Source organism: Necator americanus, chromosome X (genome assembly GCF_031761385.1).
Source record: "Necator americanus strain Aroian chromosome X, whole genome shotgun sequence".
NCBI lineage: Eukaryota > Metazoa > Nematoda > Chromadorea > Rhabditida > Ancylostomatidae > Necator > Necator americanus.
Genome location: NC_087376.1, coordinates 15647052 through 15670084, shown reverse-complemented (window position 1 = coordinate 15670084; position 23033 = coordinate 15647052). Strand labels below are relative to the sequence as shown.

The 23033-nt window shown below is 41.1% G+C and overlaps 4 protein-coding genes across 5 annotated transcripts; 3 read left to right on the top strand and 1 right to left on the bottom strand.

The window, feature by feature from the left end:
* Positions 1 to 1376: 1376 nt before the first annotated feature.
* Positions 1377 to 16025, bottom strand: RB195_023363 (uncharacterized protein; the record flags this gene model as incomplete). Of its 2 annotated transcripts, XM_064210761.1 has the most annotated exons (10): positions 1377 to 1460; positions 1564 to 1683; positions 10534 to 10651; positions 11042 to 11171; positions 11564 to 11747; positions 11807 to 11940; positions 13758 to 13871; positions 13928 to 14026; positions 15768 to 15847; positions 16003 to 16025. In XM_064210761.1, the coding sequence occupies 10 exons, from the start codon at positions 16023 to 16025 to the stop codon at positions 1377 to 1379; spliced, it is 1086 nt and encodes a 361-aa protein (XP_064066642.1). The 2 variants fall into 2 exon arrangements, with proteins under 2 accessions (XP_064066642.1, XP_064066643.1); XM_064210762.1 differs by lacking the exons at positions 15768 to 15847; positions 16003 to 16025 and having other exon boundaries at positions 13928 to 14036.
* Positions 16026 to 18825: 2800 nt separating this feature from the next.
* RB195_023362 (uncharacterized protein) lies at positions 18826 to 19158 on the top strand (the record flags this gene model as incomplete). Its single annotated transcript, XM_064210760.1, has 1 exon — positions 18826 to 19158. One exon carries the CDS (start codon positions 18826 to 18828, stop codon positions 19156 to 19158), a length of 333 nt encoding a protein of 110 aa, XP_064066641.1.
* A 1996-nt stretch (positions 19159 to 21154) lies between these two features.
* Positions 21155 to 21661, top strand: RB195_023361 (uncharacterized protein; the record flags this gene model as incomplete). Its single annotated transcript, XM_064210759.1, has 1 exon — positions 21155 to 21661. One exon carries the CDS (start codon positions 21155 to 21157, stop codon positions 21659 to 21661), a length of 507 nt encoding a protein of 168 aa, XP_064066640.1.
* Positions 21662 to 21764: 103 nt separating this feature from the next.
* RB195_023360 (uncharacterized protein) lies at positions 21765 to 23033 on the top strand (the record flags this gene model as incomplete). The annotated part of the gene is made up of 1 exon (XM_064210758.1): positions 21765 to 23033. One exon carries the CDS (start codon positions 21765 to 21767, stop codon positions 23031 to 23033), a length of 1269 nt encoding a protein of 422 aa, XP_064066639.1.

Here is a 23033-nt window from a genome sequence, read left to right as displayed (position 1 = left end):
TTCCTTGCAACAAACGTTCAAAGTAAGGACGAACCGCTATTTTATATAACAATTAAAATGACTGAAAATGACGCACAAATGACTAAAAAATAACAAATCAACAATTTCAAGTACTTGCCTACAACAATTTCTTGCTGCTCTGACCAAATGTGAAAGTTTGAGTCTCTGAACACTTTTTCAACTATAACCTTAGGCTATGTTAGGTCCCAATTATTGCTTTTTGGCTCATATTTGGCGTCATTTTGCTCCTTGCTCAACAATATGTCGGTTTTTGTATAGATCTCAAAGAGCGGAATCCAATGATATATAAGCTGTGCTGAAATTTCTATTTTGTGAGTAGTTATGAGCAAGCGACGGTGGCCGACGGTGCCGCACCGTCACTCACCGTCGGTTTTTCAATGTTCATGCAGAGTATTGTACATGGTAAGTGTGCATAACACGTGGGAATAGCTAGAATGCTCAGAGAAGCTTGTTTGGAGATTGATGTTGGGGATTTCTTTTCGTTTTGAAACTATCTAACATCGCTACATATTTACTTGAAGACAGGAAAATCCTGATAACTATGACCGGGGGTTGCTCTCCTGCGGATTCGCAATTTACGAAATAGAGTAGTAGGTTATGACCATCATACTTCGACTGGTGTGTTTAATTTAAACTGCTGTTTTGATAACAGCTCCTTCACAGTTTGCAGTTATGAGAACGAAGATTATTGATATCAGATTGGCAACAATTGTAGAGAGGTAGGATAGAGTTTCTTTCTAATATGTCAAATTTTGTCCAATTAATTTTTCCAGTCCTAATTTTGTAGATTTGCACGTCGCTGGACCTAGGGTGAACCCTCGTGAATTAGACTTTTGGGCCTACTACTCAGGAGGCAGAAGCTTCGTCAGTCGCAATGACGGTAGCTGTCTATTGATCTTACTGTATGAATTCTTCAAGAATATGAAATGAAATATATGGGTCAGCACTGACACTCAATGATGCACATTTTTTTAAATAACCACTGAATTATTTTAAAAAAAATAGAGATTATCACTATCAAATTATTGGAATTCACTAGTTAACCAGAGTATGTGCAACGTTCCCTTCGAAGCCACTATTTAGCTTTAACTGCAATTATGCTTTAGTTTTAGCTACAATTTCTCAATAAGAATTCATCAAATATTAGCAGATTTGTTCATGAAAAGTTGTTGTTGACCTGCATTTGTCTACTGAACGAAGCTTGTTTAAGACTCAGTTCTAGTCGCTTCGTCCGACTGCTAAATTGACGATGAACTAATCTTGTCTTCACGGACGATGTCGGACATGTATTAATCTTTATTCAGAGTACGTACGTACGTAGAATTGTTTTGTTGTGCAAATAGAAATGCTAAACATCAACCCTTACTGCCACCATGGGTACGTCTAACGTGGCTGTCGTGAGCAGCATGTGATGCGAATGGCTTCCCGCAATGTGCACACTAGAAAGAGAACTAGATTCATTGTATGGTGGACAACACTTGATCTTAGTTCTTGATGCGACTGTTCAGTGGCTGGACGTGTAAGGCTGAACTTGGGAGTTACCTTGAAGGGTTTTTCACCACTATGTTGTCGCACATGAGTACGAAGTATCGATGATGCCGTGAAGGCTTTAGGACAAAATGTACACTTGTAAGGGCGTTCTCCAGAGTGAATGCGAAGATGCTGCAACGATAGTTTTATTTTTATTGTACATCAGCTTCAGAAAGGCCTTAATGCAAGAAAATAATTTCTCACATTAAATTTGAAGACCCTTCTGATGAGCGAGCAGTTTACAGAGCTCATTTTAAGCTTTCCTTTTCCTTGAAGCCTTGAAAGGTGTAAAAGTGGCTTCTGCCTCCTCCGGGAGATAATTACTTGAATGTGCTTTATATGCTAAAGTCACCAATGCGAACGGAGTTGCTGCTAATATATCAATGGTGCGTGCAAGAAAGATTTGGTACAGTCGAGTCGAAACAACATGAAGCCCGAGCAGTTCCATAAAAGGCTGCTCTTGATGTGGTGCGGTGGAGCGTAGCGGTTGGTATCGAGGAGGGACCCGTGCTAACACCATGCATCGCTGCAGTCCGCGGTTATCCCACCTCAATGCCACCGTTCTGCTTCGAGCGCACGCTTGAAGGTAGCACGATACGAATCTGACGTGACGGGAGAATCCAAGGGGGAAGGTGTAGATGAAGATTGCGGGAGTGGGGGTGGCTGCGCTTCCCTCTCCCTAATCGCCTTAAAAAAAACGACGTGGGAACCGCCTTAGTTCCTGCGAGCAATGTTAGGACGTTCCTCTATGTATACGTTCTGGTCCCCTCAGCAACCTAGTCATAGGTTTCACTTGAGGCAGTCGAGGAAAACTCGTTGGCTTTCGATCGCTGCGTAGCTGGATGCCGCAAGTGTACAAGTGTGGAGCATTGCAACTGAAATCGTCGTGAAAAAGTCTTTCACCCCATTTTTCACTACCACTGGGGAGAGATGACCAGTACCACCTCTGATCTGGCAATCTACGACCTTGTACAGAGCCTGTCCATCGTCAATCCATGCCACGACAAATTCGTGCGGTGATGTCTTTAAGCAACTGCGCCAGCTGCGTCAAACACTTGCAGAAAGGAAATACCGCAAACTGAGAGCGTAGACGCGCCCGAGCAACGAAACAAGCGACCAAACTTGTAGGAAAGAGCTTCAACAAGGCTGGATTGTTCTAGGTTAATTCGACATAGATCGTTCTCTTAATACATTTTAATAACTATGATCGAAAGTGACTTTTAATAACTATGATCGAAAGTGATGTAATAGAAAATGCAATTCCGTTAAAAAGCGCAATATTTTTATCGCAATATAGCAAACCGCCTCGTACTAAAACCATTTTCGCAGGGGGTTTCATGAAAAGATAAAAAGTCTGGCGTTAATCAATCCAATTAGGACGCGCCAATGCGTTCACTTCAATATAGAATCGCTTAAGGTTTATTAAAGTGTGTGGACCTTTATAGTGAATTGCAGGGGCGAGCCCATGTGTAAAGTTAGTGTTTTTATCCTTTCACACAGGTCTGGCAGCAATTTATTGACCGCGGAGAGGTGAAAATCTTGCTTGTCACTATGGCGGTTTCGAACAACCCGCCCTATACATGAAACGCTGTGGTAGTCGTCAAATGGGGTTAGTCCGTTTTTGATCGATCTTATTGCATCTATCTTTTCTGTTGGTTTTTGGAAAATGAACATCCATCCAAAACGATTCTTGTGTGCTCCTTGCAAGGATTTCGGACTTGTGGGATAAGATCATATCTTCGCCTTCAATTTAAGAGCTTTGATGACGTATTTTGTGGCGAACTCCGAGAGGTGTGACAAGTTTTGATTTTGCGAGCTCATCTAGACCATCCTTTATTCGAACGCATAGAGGCCGCCAAGTTTCTCTTTTATAATCGTCACCACTCGACTGGTACGTGATACCATAAACTATTTTACTTTCTTTTTCTTTTTTCTTTCTTTTTTTTTCTTTATTGGAAGCACCCTTTCTGCCATATGGGTAAACCACGCAGCTAAGAGTAGTGCAGAGCCAATCATATGCACGATTACGTTCAACATGTTGTGTTGGGCAAACGATACAACAATCATCTGTGTAACGATATTAGAGCAGTGGTTTGCGGTCCACTATAGGTTTTTTGACTTTATTCATGAAAAAGATGGCAATGGTGGATCCCAGCTTTCGTTCCATTGACAAAGGGGTTATGACAGTCGAGTATGGGCGCTACTTCGCAATAACTTTCCAATTCTCGAAATTCTGACTTCTAGTATCTAGATGAACACTATAAACTTATTGCTTTTTACATATATCTAAGACCAAGTAAGACGACGTCTGCTAAGAAAGTATAGAAGATGGCAAGGAAATAACGAGGGAAGGCGAAAGTGATGCAACTAATACAAGAGCTGAAAAATTGCTAAATTTTTGTCCGCAGTATTTTCAATAGTCATAAATTTGCACATCCTCATTCCGCAGTTTTGCGAGTTTCTCTAAAATCCGATTATATGTACTAGTTCTATAATCGAAGGAAAACGAAAAATTGGAACAAAAGCTCGGTAGGAAAACAGCTGAACCCTTATTCACATATATATATATATATATATATATATATATATATATATATCTTATAATCATCGTTTGCCCAACACAACATGTTGTACGTAATCGTGCATGCGATTGGCTCTGCACTACTCTTAGCTGCGTGGTTTACCCATATGGCAGAAAGGGTGCTTCCAACAAAGGAAAAAAGAAAAAGAAAGTGAAATAGTTTATGGTATCACGTACACGTCGAGTGGTGACGATTATAAAAGATATATATATATATCATATGCAGTGTAATATCGGACAACGGTGACCGTTTAGTCGACTCGTATGCAAAAGGAATCATCGACGCCATCAGATTACTTGCAGCGGTCCCATCAATGCCTGAGGAGCAGTGTAAGCGAAAAATGAGAATTCTTAAACTTCAATTCAACTACAATCTGGAGGTTCCTCAGTCGTGTTTTAAAATCTGGGGTTTGAAATCCGACTGCTTTCGAATCTGACTGTGTCTACTATCCCGTTCTTCTCAATTTGAAGATATACATATCCACATAATAAACAGGATTTCCTTATGTGCCGAAAATTGACGTAGCAAGTCTGAGAAAGAAAAAATGCGGAACAAAATTCTGCCAACACGTGTTTATTCATGTTGGAACACGAACCGAGAAGTTTTACTACTCCGACTCTTTTACAAGTTATAAATAGTGCACTGCAAGATAAATCTTATCGACTCAAATGCCAAGAAAGGAGTTGGTTTTTGTATTTGCCACTAGGTCCTCCATGTTTTTCTTGGATGACACTCTTGTAAATATTTCGAAAACTAAAAGACAAGTACATCAGAGGTATGCATCGTTCCCATTCATCACTCGACGTCAACTCCTGACCAACTTGGCGGTTCACTCCTCCCAGAAAAGCTGAGATTTGAAGAATTTGCTGAGCTCTTTTCTGACCTTGTCCTCACTCTTGAACTTTTCTCGATCTAAGAAGCATCGGAAGTAGCTGAGGAGCAAGTAATCAGACGGAACGATGTACGGGCTATGAACAGGCTGTAGGATCACCAACCAATCAGACCCCTAGGACTCAGAATGCGTCGAGGCTTTTTCTCTTATCTATTCCTATTACAGTGGAAAGCGATTCTGGCCTGCTGTCTCCACGTGAAGTAGATGTTGCTTTCAGCTTTTGCAGATGCATAACATGGGTCTGGGCGCCAATGAGTTGCCCTTTTGGCGGGATCTTCCAGTGTTTCATTTCATTTCCTTTAGGGTCTCACTCCTTTAGGGTTGAGATTCCGCCTTAGAACCAGCTTTGGCTCCTTATCCCAATCACATTTATGGTCCTTGCCAATCTTCGCTAGACCTAACGTATAATGAATGGTGAAAACCAAGCGCGGTCGCTAACTCCTTTCCTGATGGTGTAGTTAGCTCCACAGTTTTGCGCAGCTTGTTGACGTCCATCTCCATTCTTCTCTTGATTCGACCTCACGAAATCATCCAGCTAATAGTCATCATTCTTGAATTTGGCAAACTATGTCTTACAAACTATTTCTTAGATCATATAAGAGATAAAACTCTCGTTCTATATAGTCCTAAGCTAGTCCTATTTTCGCAGGGTCAAGCGTGTGTTGAGGATTTCTCAACAGGGGGTCGTAAGCGAGGGTCGAATTAGGGGGGGGGGGGTCGTAAGAGGGGGTCGGAAAATTAAGGAAAAATTTAAGTAGGGGTCGGAAAATCAGAAAAAATGAAATTAGCAAAGAGAAAAGGAAGACGGGGTTGTCGTTTTCAAACAAACACATACTAAGGTGTACTTAATGTATTGTAATTTAGGTATGCGACATTCACCAGAAAAACAGGAGCGAAAACTACTTCTTTTCAGACGTAGTGCTGAAACCTGAAGGATGACCAGCAGTGAATGGCATGTTTTTATCGCATATCAGAAGATATTCACAAGTGAAACGTATTTTAAGGCTTTTTTTCAGGTCCCGATATCTGCGACTAAAAATGGAAGAGTTGCCTCAAAGAAGAAAAAACGTCAATGATGCATATTCAGTACTTGAGTTCTGTTTAATATAAAATAAATGATATAGAATAAATAATTTTTTTTAATATTCGAATAAACGATTGAAGAAGACTCGCGGTTGCAGTTGAGGAAGACTATTATAGCATAAAAAGTTAGGATAAAAAGAGGGTACACAAACCAAAAAATGATTTTTAAAAAACTTATTCTTCATAATTCTGGTAGTGAAACTACTGTGCTTTTTGAGCCAATCTTGAAGATGGACGACTTAGCATTTTTTGCTGCTCTAACTGATGCTTGATGACGTCGGAGTCGCTTCGGTGGCACAAACCAAAACAATTGAAATTTTGAATAAATGTGATGCATAATAAATAAAGTGATAATGTTATGATGTGATAAAATAGGAAACCAATTATTTTAAATGCAATTAACTACCTGAAAGTTTTTGTTCTTTCAAAAAATCGACTTTTTGTCAAACCCATCAAGTCTAAGCACTACAAAATTACAGTTCTACAAAACAAAATTACAAAGTTACAGTCTACACAACAAAATTGTCTGTTACTAATTTATATGAAAGAAATGAAACTAACCAGAGGTGACTCCGTATTGAGTACCATAAAAGGCAATCTTCATAGCTTGCACAGTGCTTCGGCACTCTTCGTCACAGCCAAGTCAATATATTGAAGATCTGCAGTTGTACGGGAACGCAGCGTCGAAAATTCGCTTAGGAACGGTTGACAAACGAGACCTTCAGAAGCTAACAGAAGTGTAAGAGCACTAAGTAAAAGTAGAAGCATAGCTGCAATGAAAAGCAAGTACGCTGGCTCAAATTGGTAAGTGTAGTGCAGACTTATTTATGCGCGATTACAAAGACTTCGATAAGGACATCTGTTAATTGGCCATTACACGCTCTGTTGAAATAGGGCTGATGCTGCTGAATTCCCAAGTTTGGATGGCTCAACGAGATGCCGGGCTGTTTTTATTGTGACGATCAGGGATCAATCCCTGCAAGGGTGGTATTTTTGCATTTGGCGTAAAAGAATTTAGAGAGCACATTTCTCATCTTACAGTGACGAACTTCTTACTTTCAGTCGAAAAAGCAATTCTGATGCTGCTACTGAGCGAAAAAAGACATCTACAGGCGCAATTAGGGTTAAAATTAGTACAAAATAGGCTCTACGAGTTTCTGAATATCTACACACTAGGTGAATTTTATGCAATAAAGCTGGCTGCGATCTGTAGAGAGAGATTTCTTCTATATTTCTACAAAGTTTTGTGGCTCTAGCTTTCCTAGTCTTTTTGAAACCTAGTTGAGAAAAATCCCAATTTTTGCCTCAAATTTTCGAGTTTTTCTCAACTAGCTTTTGAGAGAACCAGAACACCTACAGAGGCCAAAACTTGCAGTCAAGGGTTTTCCTTGATGCTCTATAAAAAAAAGGAGTCGAATTTTTCAACGGCGCTACCGTATGCTTGCAACGGGAAAAAGAGCGAAATCTCAGATTTTCGGCAACGCGTCAAAATCTGTGTGACTTCAAACAAATCTCCGTAACTCTGCGCATAGTTTATAAAAACGAATTCGGTTTGAAGTTTGTTGTAGAGGAAGATTTTTGCTATCGTAATTTGCTTTTACTTTTTTACAGGTACTTTTCTTCTCTAAAAAAGCTAGTTGAGAAAAAGTTGAGAAAAATGCCAAATTTCTCAACCATTTCTCAACTAGGTTTCAAAAAAACCAGAGGGTCCCTGCAAAAGATTTTCTGGCCGTTTTGTAGCGCAAATCTTCTTCTACACAACGCAGCCACCTACATTCTACCCATCTTTATCTTCTTATGTCTCTTCGCTAGTGAGTTATTCATGTCTATTTCAAGGTCACAAAATCCGACCTGTCCAGCAGTAATTTCCAATTAAGACCCGGTTTTAATCGCTAAAATAACCCCTATATAACACTCGTATGTGACAAACAGTGCTCTAAATACAATTTCAAAAAATTGCCGGTGAAATGTTCTCCTCAGTGCTTTTTTTCGGTTTTGCAAAAATCTAGATTCCGGCGGGGATCGAACTCTCATCCATTCATTTCCATTGTCGATGAGTAAAATTGTTTGTTAATAGTTGGAAATAGTGTGAAAATTGTTTTAAAAGGTGTTCTCCTTCTTTTTCAGCTGTTTTTTCGTTTTGCAAAAATAATGGTTCCGGCGGGGATCGAACTTTTGTTTGTTGTTTAAAACTTCTATTTTTCTTGATCTTCTTCCATCTGGCACACGTCACGCGGCATCTTAAACATATAATTAACATGAATATATAATTTCTAGTTATTATTTATTCCACCAATATCGCTGCATTACAATATGTATTTTGTTTTACTTGTAGCATTACTATTTTTTAAAATAATTTATTATTTGTTAATTACATCGTGTTGTTTTATTTTATTTATTATGCGTTTATTTGTTTTTTTAAATTTCTTATTATACCCAAGTTTTGATTGCTGTGCGGGCAGCTATACTGGTGGGAACGAGATGAGGGGGTCGTTTTGGGGAGGGTCTGCGAGGGGGGGTCGTTTTTAGGAGGGATTTTTCCCAACTATACGCTTGATCCTGAATATAATAGGGAAGAAGAGCGTGATGAAGATGGATCTGGTTGGAGCGATACTAGTGTGACACACTAACAATTAAGAAGCAACAAACACGTTTCGGGAAATACGTCCCATGAAAACACTGACAAAGATTTATGAAGGGACGTTCTATGTGCTGAAAAGAACTGGTGATTTCAGCCATTTCAACCTACACCTTGCGCCTCCGCCTTGTATTTACAAGCAGATGTGAATCTCGTTGAGATTTCCAGTGAAAATGAGGTGAGGCAGATCGAACTGAAATGGATGAATTCTGCATCCTTGGGTGTATGATGAATAACAACGACAGTTACGAGAGCGATATAGAGCAAAGTCGTGTTTGAGCGTCTTTTGCGTTCAAATTCTTGACCAAATTTTGTGATCCCTCAGTACAGTAGTAGTACAAGGAGTCAAGTTGCAAGTCCGCTCTTGATGTGGAACAATGAAGATAAGAAAGTCTTCTTCCCGTCGTTGACCAGATCATAAGGAGACAATACATAGACATATTGCCTTGTTCAACGTATTCTGAAGAATCTCCCGCGGTCATACTGGAAAAGAACGCCCAAACGAACGATGAGGTTTTGTTTGGACTTCAGTCATACTTAAAAGAAGAGCTCTAGACACTGTCAAAAGGAAGTATAAGCGAGACGTTAGGTTCTGGAGAATATCGAATCGGTTGATTCTGTGCAGGCATCCTACGATGCATACGATATATATTTGTTGTTAAAGATTCCATGCCTCATTTGGGCAGTCGACCTTTCAGATTACAAGCTTTGGCGATGCGTGGGACTGCAGCACCTTTTTGCAGTGCATGAAAACCTTGGGCCATACAACTGCAGGTTATATCTCTCGTACGTTCCCGATAGCATGCACTCGAATGCCTGATTGCGTTTAGATAAAACAAGACCACCACCACGAGCAGGTAGCAGTCAGGGTTGTATAAGCGGCCCTATTCAATGTATGCATGTGTGTGTATGAAAGAATAAGAAGGATGTTCGGAAAATGTCTAAGATGAAAGCAGTGGATGAAAGGTTGAGGAGTACTGGATTTTCTGCATCCTTGACTTTTTCGCTCCACTTGCCTACGGAGAACCTCCCAGTTAACTTCTATTCTCTTGAGAAACATGACTGCTGAGTATGAACGTGTTACGTACGTGGTAACGCTCGTTACATCCTTATTCGTCTTCCATCGCTTAGAACAACGGTGATGAGCCAGCAGTGATAAACATAGCTCTCTGAATGAAGTTTGAGATATCCTTGAAAGCGATGCACCGATAAATTAACGTGATGACAGTACTCCACACTGTACTAAGCTTTTCGTTAGCTACCGTCAAGTTTAGCAGTCTGGAAAAGTGTGAAATATTTATCAAAAGCCTAACTTAAGGTTTCAGTCTAACTTTTTGTTAACTAAAGTCTTTTGATATTCATCAATTATCAAAAGACATTAGTTATCAAAAACTTAAACTGAAACCTAAGAGATACGTGTAGAGATTTATATAGTACTCGGTTTCTGCATAGTTAAAGAGCAGATTTTACGTCCCTGGTCTAGAGTTCGTATTTTCCTCTTGAATTCTTATTTCCCACACAAGGTTCTGTTTCGAAGACAGTCATTCTCTGCCTCAGCACAAGAGCTGTCTTAGTAACCCAAATTTTTCAAACATCAGCAGTTAGCTTAGTGAAGGAGACCTCTAGGCGAAACTTTTTTCCAGCAAATAGCGTAATACGGAAAATCTTGCCACTAATTCGTTTCCTAACGTTCCTTATATTTTACGAGCAAGTCAACTGCATCGTCACCTGAGGTTGGAGTTGCAAATATGACAACTAAGAAAACTACGCATGTGGTCGTCGCTCACCTTGTTGAGACTGCTTGATTGACTAAAGGCTTTCCCACACACGGTGCATAAATGAGGACGGTGATTTTCATGCACATGTAGGATGTGTATTCGAAGTCGGTCCCTCTTTTCGAATGACCTAAATAAACTGATGAGCTTTTTGGCAAGACTACGGCTGAGTTTGATATTAAAAATCTGTACAAGAGTGTGATCATTTTATTTAACCTCTACTGAGATGTGTGTTGATGCTGCTAGAGGAAGTGCAATAGCGTAAATATCATCGAGGGCACTTAAACTTACCAAGCATTTCGCGCCGGCAAGTGAATAAACAAACTTTTGCTCCCTTTAAAGAAAACGACATCCTGGTATCCTTCACCTCTTTCTAACTGGCTCCACGACCACCCACTCAACTTCCACTTTAGAGGAAGCACTTCACGATTCATTATGGTGCAAACGGCGGCGTTGAACACTATTGGACATCCTGATACTTATCCAATATTTAGCACGTGAATCGCAAGAAAGAGGTTACCTTGGACAGATTGGACATGGATACTTCCTGTCACCGTTGTCAACGCATCTAGTATACTTGAGGTGTTTGTCACGATAGTAGGAATAACTGAACACCTTGCCACAGCGATCACATGAAAATCCGCTGGCGTCTAAAGAAAGAAAGCGAACAGATCATAAGAGTGTTCTCCAAATAGTTAGCACTTCATCGCCTAAAATAATACAACGTCTGTTCTGAAAGAAGCTGCATTCTCAAGTGCGATCTGATCAGATGGTACATTGTTCTCGCAGTTGGTTCGAGATGTTTGTGTTCCAGTGGGGTTTCAGCGCGAAATTAGATGTCTAATGAGCTTTCCCCTACGTAGAGCCCACTGGATTACTAGTGATATTGAACAGCCGTATACGGTAACATGTGGTTGACATTTTCGATATGACAGTTCAAAAAAGGTTGAAATTCTCACCAAATGTTTATCATCCCCATAAAGAGATAATACTCAACCTATAAAAGCTAAAAAGTATCTGCAATTCTAAGACCATGCAGTACCTGAGCAATATTTTGTATCAACTGACAAATCAACCGGTTCCTTTTTCTCAACTTCATTTGATGATATAGGTGCAGATTTTAGAACAATCTGATCTCCCCATGATATGGTTTGTAGTACAACATTGTCATCAACATTAGCATTCATATGGTCACTGTGAATTAGATTTTTCCACGGCCTCGGGACCTAAAATTTCATAATCTAGCAGGAAAATCGCTTACCACTAGAAGTTTTCTCTTATGTACCTCTATATGAGATCCTTTCGAAAACCCATCTTCTTTAGTGCACAAAACAACAACGTATTTCATTGACCCAAACTGTAACGAGATGAACATCAAGCCGGGCACTCTTTCTTTGTAATCTGACGACGGGGAATATTCTAAAACTTAAAATTATATAGATTATCAGTTGAGTACCACAATAAATTTAATGAAACATGAAGTGATTTGATTAATCTTTTTTCTCGATCAGTCCATCGTCCGGTTAAGGACATTGAGGGTCTGTTTTTTCTTTAAATTTCTTCATTGTGCAAAGTTTTATTTTTAAAAATATTCGACGAACTAGTCTTGGTCGTTGTATACCTTCTTACCCCAAAACAGCGTTAGAGTTCTCCACTTCTCCTCGGGCTGCTGTTGCTTATCTAACGTTAACAGTGGACTACTGTATACAAGTTAAAGAAGTAGTAAAAATTAGTGAGAAGAGACACGTTACGAGTTGAAAGTCGCGAGGGGGTAAGATGACACGACGTTTTTCTTCTGAGGAGAGATCTTCAAGGGATAGGTATACAGATAAATTGAGTACAGAGATGAAAATATCGAGAGGAAAGTTCACCACCTTTTTAGGAACACCTTAATTTTTAAAGGACATATCACCTTAAGTATTCTAGAGATAGAACTAGTTTGTTTGTGGTCTTGTGAATTTCTTTTGCAGCTTTCTTTTCTATTTTAGTTGTTTGGTATCTACCACTTGTTTTATCTAAGATGGATCTTTCTATTATCTACTTACTCTAGCAGCTGTCACCTGATGACACTGCTCTAAGAAGGTGCATCCAAATGAGAACTTATAGCAGTTAGGTTGGTATGAAATGTTTTAATGGCGAAACCTTAGTCGTAAAGGAAGAGCTTTTATTAGTGTACTAGTTCCTTTTTACTGAATTATTCATCTAAAGTCGAAATCATGAACATTTACAACAATTGTGCTATTTCTAAGATTAAAGAAAGTTCAACAATGTCTGCATCAAAAATAAGATGGGGATGTTCCTAGTGTAAAATGCATAACTAACTATGTTCTCAACTGCGAATGCTGCAGAGATAATGAGAAGAACCTGCTGGTGATGGAAAGAAACGAATTTTTAGCATTCGATCTATGGCAGTAATGAATCAGTCGTAACACCGAGATTTCTCGATTTTTCTAGCTTGTAACTTCTCTATGCTTTGCACCGTTTTACGTGGTGGTGTAATTATTGGTCTATTTAAGTAGCTCCCAACAAACATAACAGGATATTTATTCAACTAAAAATTTGCATAAAACATTTCAGAAAGGTACGTAGGATTGGGATTCAAACGACAAATTAGAGAGACAAGTTAGTTAGTTAGAAAAACAAGTTTAAAAATCGTTTGATGATTTCCCTATTTAGTGATAAAGAATGAACAATGTGTCAAATCACATGACGTGCTCTCCAAAGAATGGGGAAACGATGCCAAAACTTTTGAGAGAAGAATGTTTCGGGAGTCAGTGGTAAACGCATATTTTTTGGAACACCGAGCATCAAATTACCTCGAATTATTTACGCACTAATGAACTAGCACTACTTGATTTTGATGGCAGATGATCATGTAATGGGACTATGACGAGCCTGAATGCGTCATGTCCAGTGTAACTGAGTAACAATATCTAGAATAACTTAGTGAGACTTCGTATCTTCGGTAACTAGAGCGACTAATCTTTGCTGAAAAAAACTACCAAGCATAAAACTACTTGTAAAACTTGCGAAATTTACAAATCTGATGAATACACATGTATCTGTCACTGTTTCAGCTGGATTCAGTTTCCCGTGCATCACTTAAAAAGGTATTTACTGACTTTGCTCTGTGATGATAACTGTGCTCGAGCAACTCGGACAACACAGGTTATCAATCTTGAAGTAAAGGAATAGCGCTAGTTTTTTCTTTAACATTAATTACCTATATAATATACCTGCATTGTCAATCGGTTTCAATTCAATTTTCTTCTGGTGTTCATGGATGAGTTTGTTATTAACAATCATTGTTAGATTATTTGCCTCAGAAATTGAAACAGGCACAACTGCGTCTGTAATAAAGAATTTGTTACGCCATATCCAACTCATATATGCGAATTTTTCTCACCTGGTGGCATCGGAACTCGAGGGAACATGAAGTGACCCCATAGCTGAAATGCCGTCAAACTTGCAGTTGGTTGTTGAAATAGATTCGTTCCAGACTTCACTGGAAACATGAAGTGGTTACTTGGTTGACAAATAAGAATGCAAGAGGGAGGGAACGATATTCCCTGCTACCGTAATCTTGTGCCAGGGCGGGGCCGAAGAGCGAAGGACAGCAAACACAGTATCATCAAGAATTCCTCAACATAATAGTTGTTCGCTGACATGAGAAGTTATTCTAAAGAGGCGAGCTCAAAAGCCTGCAAGAATTAGTTACAGCTACCTCTCTTGGGAGAACATTACTACTTCGAAGATGTTAAGAAAAGTGTAGGAAAAATTCAATATTTGCGTATGGGTTCTTTCATTTTAGAAAATTCCTTCATTTTTGCTTTGCCATAGAAATATATTGCTCTGAAATGAAAAATGTGCGCATCATCATTGGGGTTATATTCGATAAATTATGTTAGTGTTCTCTCCCATTTCCAAATGAAAATGGTGGCAACTCAATTCAATTGAAGCGAGCATATAATTAAGGAGAAAACGCCACTTTGAATTCCAAAACGCCTAGGTTAGCGTAATTGCACTCACTTGCTCACTTGTTTGCAAATGATGCGACTATTCATTAAAAACTTGCTGCGCGTAGGTCAACGTTACTTTCTCTATAACCCTTTAAAAAAACCAAGTTACCTGTGTCACCGGTAAACAGAGCTAATCAACTGTAAAGCTGTCAGTCTTGCCATATATGACGCGTAATTCTGCTGATCGCAGATCATACTAGGAGCGATGTGAACAAGCTTGTGTTACATATGTGACGTCACTATACGACACCTCGCACTATGATACGCAGTGATGCGTGGAGCTCCGCAGTCCATGATACATTGGTGGCATCTTCTACCATGGTAAAAGTTGATAATTACTGATAATACAAGCTCCCCCTCGAACAACTGAATAGCACTAAGCTGTTTTTTTTCTGAAACTCCAAACAAAACGTTAGCTGTTTAGCACAGTTCATGACATGCCGTAGGCTTCTAAGACAGAGTTGAGTCTGTTGAATAGTTTTGCAACCGGGAGGCGTGCTCTACACTTGATGAAAATCGATCTCTTCTTTTACACTACATATTCGATAACAAACGATGAGGAGCGAAGCGTTCCTAATGAATATGATGCATCAAGACCAAAAAAACGTCGAGAAAACGCCTTGAACATCTTCGAATTTCGTGAACAGTTGCGTTCGAAGTGGAGAGCTGGGGCCCTCCTTCAGCTCGAAGCGGAAACTGGCTAATAGTTGCGCTACACTTATATGCTCACAGACATGTGCAAGCTTGTGGAAACCGCGCAGCTTCGGACACAACTCCTTACGTAATCGCACCACAAGTCAAATACTTTCCAAGTTACTGCAATGTCCTTAGTTTCTAGATTCTAACCTTTTGAAGTATCTTAGGAAAAACTTCAGCAAAACTCAAATGTTGTAACTTGGATTCTTAGAATGATCGTCAGAATATAGTTAGCTGAGTATTTACTCCCTGATCCGTTTGAATGAAATCACGACACAACTTCTTAGTTCTCGTTTTGAGCAGCTTAAAATGCATTCAGGCAACACATGAATCAATGCTCGAATATGTCGTGCTGTCTGCGGACCTCTCTCACTAGAGAGATCCCTTTCAATCAGTCGGTTTCTGGAGACGGACTCTCTGTTTCTGCTGTGCCAAGATTGACTTATAATACCTTTATGCTCTGCATATCAGTAGGGCCAAAATTCTGCAGTCAAGTGACAGGAAGCTGCAGAAGAAGCGGTTTGGAGTCACCTCCAATAGCCTTCAACAAATGAACTCCACTTGCTCCGGAAAGACGCAGTGTTCTCATACAAACACATGGGACTATAGGCCTGCAATGTGTAAATAGCTTTCGAAATTATGCGCAAGATACAGTAATAAGAAAGAGTCTCCTGACTCCGGAGTCAAAGCACGTACTCTTTTGGCTGAAGATGTGATGATGCAAGGCAAGAAAATCAAGTATGATATACGATGTCACCAGACTGACCGAGACGAGTCGACAACATCCATTTAATGCTATACATGACACTGAAGGAGCTTAGGAGTTTTTAGGAACGCACAGCAGTAGAGGGGTGGTGTCCTCTTTAACACGAGTATAGCAAAGAAAATGCCAAAACTGGCTCCAGAAGAGCGACTTAGGAAAATCACATTGGGACCTACATCTTACAGTGGAATGAACAGAGAAAGAGGCTTTTCGAGTTTTTCATGACGACTAAGACCACCCGAGGAGACTCACAATTTCAGAAGTCCTCCTCTCTACGCTGAACGTGGGAGTCCTCGGTGGAGGGTACCGTAGTGAAATTGACCGCATCATCCTCAGTAAAAGGTTTGGATTAACGGATGTGGCAGTAGTGCCAAAGTTCTATATGGGATCGGACCAACATCCTTTTCGAGAAGGTTTTTTTGCACGGAAAGGAGAAAAAGCAGCGAAGCTCACAAAGCAAACTCCCATAACCATCATTGACTGGGATCTCGTCGCTTCGGTAGTCGGCTTTTGGGGAGATACCGCCATGGACTGTATGTATGACTGAATGATCGCCTTGTAGAATATCTCCGCGACTAAGCTAGGAACGCGATGAGTTTCAAAACCACCAGGAGCCACCCGTCTCCGTAAACTCTAGAGACCCTGATACGTCAGCGTGGAGCTACACGAGCTGCTGGTTTCCACCAACTCACGTCCGAGCTCGCGAGGATTTGCAAAAAAACGATTAAGTAAAGACCTCGAAGAGAGAACAATAGCATTACTGACTGAAGCAGCAGAGGTGGGCAGGAGAATTCGCTACCGCCAGAACTTCGCCGTTCGTAAAAGAATAAAAAAACCGCTCGAATAAAATGCTCTAGTGCTAATAAATGCCTTATGTGTTCATCGCAGACAGTGTTATGACACGCCTTTCAAGATAGCGGTCACGATATTGGCACGCGAACCAGACGTTCTAGCGCGGAAAAGATTGGAAGCGTTTTACCGCCCGATCATGAATTGTAAAGAACAATGCATTGCTGTAACCAAGAAGCTGGAGCCATGTCAAGGTCTCTGCCGATTTTGACCTACGCGGTCAGATGCAAAGGGTATTATTATTAATTGACTTTAGTCGCACAACTCTAACAACCGGTGGTCCGCTGTCATCACGGTTTTATGACAATCAAGGTGAACGCTATTGTGGTTTGCTTCTCTAATGTTGTCTTTGAGTAATCTATTTGCTAAGTCTTATCTCGTGCGATGACGAGGCATTTGAGGGGGTAGATTAGACGCGTCTTTGATTCTCCAGGCTCCTAAGACGGCGGTGACGTACGAAACGCTAGCCAAAAAAAAGATCGATAACAATCTTGGTTGTTCGACAGTAAATGGATTTTCAACCCATGTACCCATCTCCATTTACGGGAGCCGCATGGGAGAGGCTTGTTATATATGTGAAAAGAAGCTTTCAGAAATCAGGAAGGGGAAGGAAGCTGTCATTTGAACAGGTGGTTGCTGTAACCACCGGTGTAGAGGTATTCATAGAAACACGCGCACTTGCAAAACTTTCCATGATTTTTTTTTTTGAAATTCCACTCAGACTTGTTAATTTTCTAGAAGGATGTTGGAACTTCAATTCCAACATCAGAAACATCTATTTCCATGAACGATAATGCATTTGATCCGAAGTTGATACAGATAGCTGGATATTTGGCCAAGCTTATGAAACACTTACATTTTCAGAAAACATTGTGTCAAAGTCCTGGGAAAAATAGAACACTGAATATCTAACTATTTCTCGAAACAGCCACATGTGTCAATTGAATCAGCCTCGTGAGTAGTAGCCATGTGAGTAAAACTACGCAAATTGGCGAAATCATCGCAATCAAGAATTACTGCCCAGAGAACAATAGGTATACAGTAAAACAGAAGGATTAATAAGAAACGCAGACGGCATGGTAACTTCAGCCAAAATTCTAATGTTTAGCCACAAAATTATGCAGAGAATAATCAATAAAATGCACCCTTTATAAACTCGTTCAGTACCTGATAACCAACAATCGCTTGGGCCAGGATTTATATCCATATCCCAATTTACCTGCAACCCAATTTAGAAACCATCTGGCCACCACCTCCAAACTCTGTTGTTCTACACGTCATTGTAGAATTCGAAATAGACCTCGACAGATCAATGACCTCTACGTCTACAGTAACTCTGCTTACTAACATTAGAAAATACTACACCAGCTCGTCTACGTGGTTACACAAGGCAGGCGTATAGAAATGGTGTGCGTGCCAAGAGGGGAATGTCTACTTGAATTTAGACAAGAATAGTTCTTTAACAGAATAGATTCAGAAATCTGTTCTAAAGTCAATGGCTTAAATACAACAATTGGTATGGTAAGAATGAAAAATAAACTCGCTTGCAACGAACCTTCACTCGTCTTCACAAGAGATACGATGTACAAGTTTTTTCGCACCACACGATGCGCTTAGACGGGATCTTACACGCAGTGAATGTGTGACAGGATGTGAATTAATAAGACTATAGCAGGATTGGAAATTACCTCAAAATATCGGAGATACATCTCATGTGAAGAAGCATGCAACGGTATTATCGCATGTCTTCTCCTAATGTTATGGTGCTCGTTCTTGCAGTTGGCACAAATACCAAAAGGCAGATCAGTGTTCAAAATTATCCGCGGCATGTTAACAATAACAGTGCAGGTTGACACTAAAATAACCGTGTGGAGCAGAGACAGAGAAAAAGCGACAGTTCTGAAAACCTATGTCGCTCACAAGTAGGATGAGTTATCGAGTAATGCAGTTTCATTTCAGAAGCCACGTTTTCCTCCAATGTACAAAAGATTCGATGGTTCCGAAAATGAGACTCTAACGCTGTTAGATGATTTCGGTCTTTCTGTGGAATCACCTGTTTCAACTGTGCTCCCGTTGTTCATCAATTTGCTTGAATGGGCACTAGTACTTTTTCCATTTCTTCCGATCCTACGCAATGGTTGCCCAGTGGTTTCTCCTTTTGCGAAGGACACTAAGAGCATCAAATCTTCACTTGAAGGACTTTGTAGAGAGGTCATACAGTCGCTCACGGCTCTGAGTCTGGGACTGAAAACACTTGGCCCCGTGCACCAACAAAGTCACCTATTCAACACCACCGTTTCGAATTCTTAAAGGACGTGTAGAACATCAGAGTTTGGAGGTAGTGGCCAGATGGTTTCTAAATTGAGTTACAGGTAAATTGGAATATGGATATAAATCCTTGTCCAACCGATTGTTGGTTATCAGGTATTGAACGAGTTTACAAAGGGTGCATTTATTGATTGATCTCTGCATAATTTTGCCGCTAAACATTAGAATTTTGGCGGAAGTTACTATGCCTTCTGCGTTTCTCATTAATCTCTGTTTTACAATATACCCATTGGGGTGCGTGTAAAGAGGGTCCCGGCAGATTTTCAAGCATGCTCTGATCATGCCTCGCCAGAGCAATTACCAGTGGTGCGAGAAAGAAATTTTTCTTCATTACTACCTAAATACCTGACTCTGCGCGGTTACCGCTAAACATCATACTCTGAGTCACCGGCTCGGTTATGATTCACAAGCTAAAAAATTGAAGAATTAGAAACATCCACTGGAATTTTGTGATATGAGGTGACCTCAACGCTGTAACCATATAAGAAGCAAGAGAAATCCTTACATAAAATAAAAGAAAGGTACATCTAGTAGTTCCAAATTAAGCATGAAAAATTTCGTTAAAAACGGAACATTCCAACTTTTAAGGTGATGGGAATGAGGACTTTCGTTATCCTGCAAGTCCCACGTTTTTTTTTGTACCCTAATTTATTTCCGCACAGATGGGCCCTCTGTATCTCCGACCTCTTATATGAGAAAGAGTTAATGTGATAAGATTTCTAGACTTCCTGAAGGTAAAACCTAGACAAAACCCACTCCTGTCCTCTTACTTCAAAAGCACACAAAGTGATATGTACTTCTAACTACATTCTTTTTAATTTATTCTGTAATTTCGACACCTCACAGCATTCTTCTTTACATGTTTCCTTGTAACTGTTTAGTCCTTCGCACCTCCATGGTCAGAAGAGCATCTAAGACGGTTGTCTGGGTCTCTGTGAATCGAGCGCGACCTCATCGAGGTGTGGTCGCGCATCCAGCGGCATATCCAGTGGATACGTAATGTCTCGGAGGTATTCGCGGAGAATCCGCCGGGACCCTCTCTACTGTTCCCCTACCCATTGTTCTTTGGGCAGAAATTCTTGATTTCGATGATTTCGCCAATTTTCGTAGTTTTACTCACATGGCTACTACTCACGAGGCTGATTCAATTGACACATGTGGCTGTTTCGAGAAATAGTTAGGTATTCAGTGTTCTATTTTTCCCAGGACTTTGACACAATGTTTTCTGAAAATGTAAGTGTTTCATAAGCTTGGCCAAATATCCAGCTATCTGTATCTACTCTGGATCGAATGCATGGTCGTTTATGAAAATATATGTTTCAGAAGTTGGAATTGAAGTTCGACCATCCTTCTAGAAATTTAACAGGTCTGAGTGGAATTGAAATTTCAAAAAAAAAAAAACAATTGTGGAGAGTTTCGCAAGTGCGCGTGTTTCTATGTGGAGATGTTCTTTCGCCTCCTCTGAGGAAGATTTTCCTTCACAAGGAGAGACGAGAAAGCCGCCAAGTTCAGAGACTAAAATCCTAGAACTGTCATTAACTGGGATCTATTCGCTACGCTAACCGGCTTTTGGGAAGATTTCGCAATGGACAACATCGACTAGGAATATCACCGGCCCGCTGAACACCTTCACGACTGCACGAAAAAGGCTGAGAGTATAAAAACCACCAAGAGACGCCTGTCTCTTGAAACTCTTGAGCTGATACACCAGCGTGGAGTAGCACGAGCGGCAGGAACCAAAAAATCACGTCCGAGCTCGCAAGACTTTTACGCTCCAACATCAAGCTACGAGGAAGAAGAAGTCAAAGCTTTCTATATGGAACTGGAGAAGTTCCACCGAGAAGACCATGCCTTCTACAAGGTCATAATTGGCGATTTCAACGCCAAGGTTGGCCCAAGAAGAATGCCGTAGGAACATCACATCGGGACCCACGGCCTACAATGGAATGACCAGAAGGAGAGGCTCTCCGAGTTCATCATGACGACTAAAACCATCCATGGGAACTCACAATTCCAGAAGCCCTCCTCTCTACGCTGGACGTGGGAGTCACCCGGGGGAGGATACCGTAATGAAATAGACCACATCATCGCCAATAAAAGGTTCTGCCTGACGGACGTTGGTGTTGTACCAAAGTTCTATACGGGATCGGACCATCGCCTCCCCCGAGGAAGATTTTCCTTCACAAGGAGAGCAGAGAAAGCCGCCAAGTTCAGAGAGAGAAATCTCAGGACTACCATCAACTGGGATCTCTTCGCTTCGCTAGCCGGCTTTTGGGAAGATTCCGCAATGGACAACATCGACGAGGAATATGACCGGCTTGTTGAACACCTTCACGACTGCGCGAAGAAGGGTGAGAGTTTTAAAACCACCAAGAGGCGCCTGTCTCTTGAAACTCTTGAGGTGATACGCCAGCGTGGAGCAGCACGAGTCGCAGGAACCAAGAAATCACGTCCGAGTTCGCAAGACTTTGCAGAGAGGCGATAAAGGAAGGTTTTAAAGAGAGAAGAGCAGAAGTGCTGACTGAAGCTACAGAGGAGGTAAAAGCATCCGCTATGCCCGTCGAGACTTCGCCAGTCGCAAGACGAGGATGACTACTCACCGGAACCCGAAGGGAACAACCATGTCATCGAGAAGGGAGATGAAGAAAATCATCTACGACTTCTTCTCTGATTTCTTCGACAGCCATGTTAACTTGCTTCCTCACCGTCTGAGGGAAGACGGACAAGTCATTCCAGAGGTTCTCTTGTCCGAAATACGACTTGTTATCACGTCGGTAAGAAGTCGTACGGCACCCGATCCCGACAGAATAAGACCAGAACACCTGAAGAACCTTCCGTCAGTACTCATCAACACCCTGGCAAGGCTCTTTACACGTTATCTGTCGGAATGCAAGGTTCCTAAACAGTGGAAGACCAGCAAGACCGCGTTGTTGTATAAAAAGGGAGATCCACATGACATCGGCAACTATCGCCCAATCTGCTTACTGTCCGTCATCTACAAGCTCTTTACAAGAGTAATCCTTAATAGGATTGCAAACGTCTTGGATGAAGGACAGCCATGCGAGCAAGCACTGTTTCGAAAAGGATTCAGCACGATTAACCACATTCACACTGCTTCGAAACTCATCGAGGTATCACGAGAGTACAAGATACCGCTCTGTCTCGCCTTCATTGACTTAAAGAAGGCCTTCGACGCAGTTGAGATGGAAGCGGTCGTGGAAGCCTTGGACAACCATGGCATCCCTGTGCAGTACATAAAGGTACTTCGAGAGTTGTACAGCAGCTTCACGACCGGAATTTCGTCATTCTACAAGAATATCGTCATTGACGTGAAGAGGGAGGTCCGACACGGTGATACAATCTTACCCAAGATATTCACAGCCACCCTCGAGAACGCAATGCGAAAGTTGGAATGGGACGACATGGGAGCGAAGGTTCATGGTCGATGGTCGGATGACACCGTTCTGATAACATCTCGCACCAACAAAGCTGAACGAATGCTAATCAAGTTCGACGAAACATGTGGATACATCGGTCTTCAGCCGAATCTGCAAAAGACAATGTTCATGTGCAACGGATGGGTCTCGGATGCCCCATTCACGCTCAACGGAACGAACATATCCGAATGCACCAGCTATGTTTATCTGGGTCGGGAATTGAACATGATGAACAACATGACATCCGAGCTGGGCAGGAGGAGACGAGTGGCTTGGGGAGCGTATAAGAGCATCGAGGATGTAGTGAAGAAGACCAGGAACACCCGGCTCCGTGCTTACCTCTTCAAAACCACCGTACTTCCTGCTTTGACCTATGCTTCGGAAACTTGGGCATTTCGCGAGCAGGAAGAAAAGCGGTAA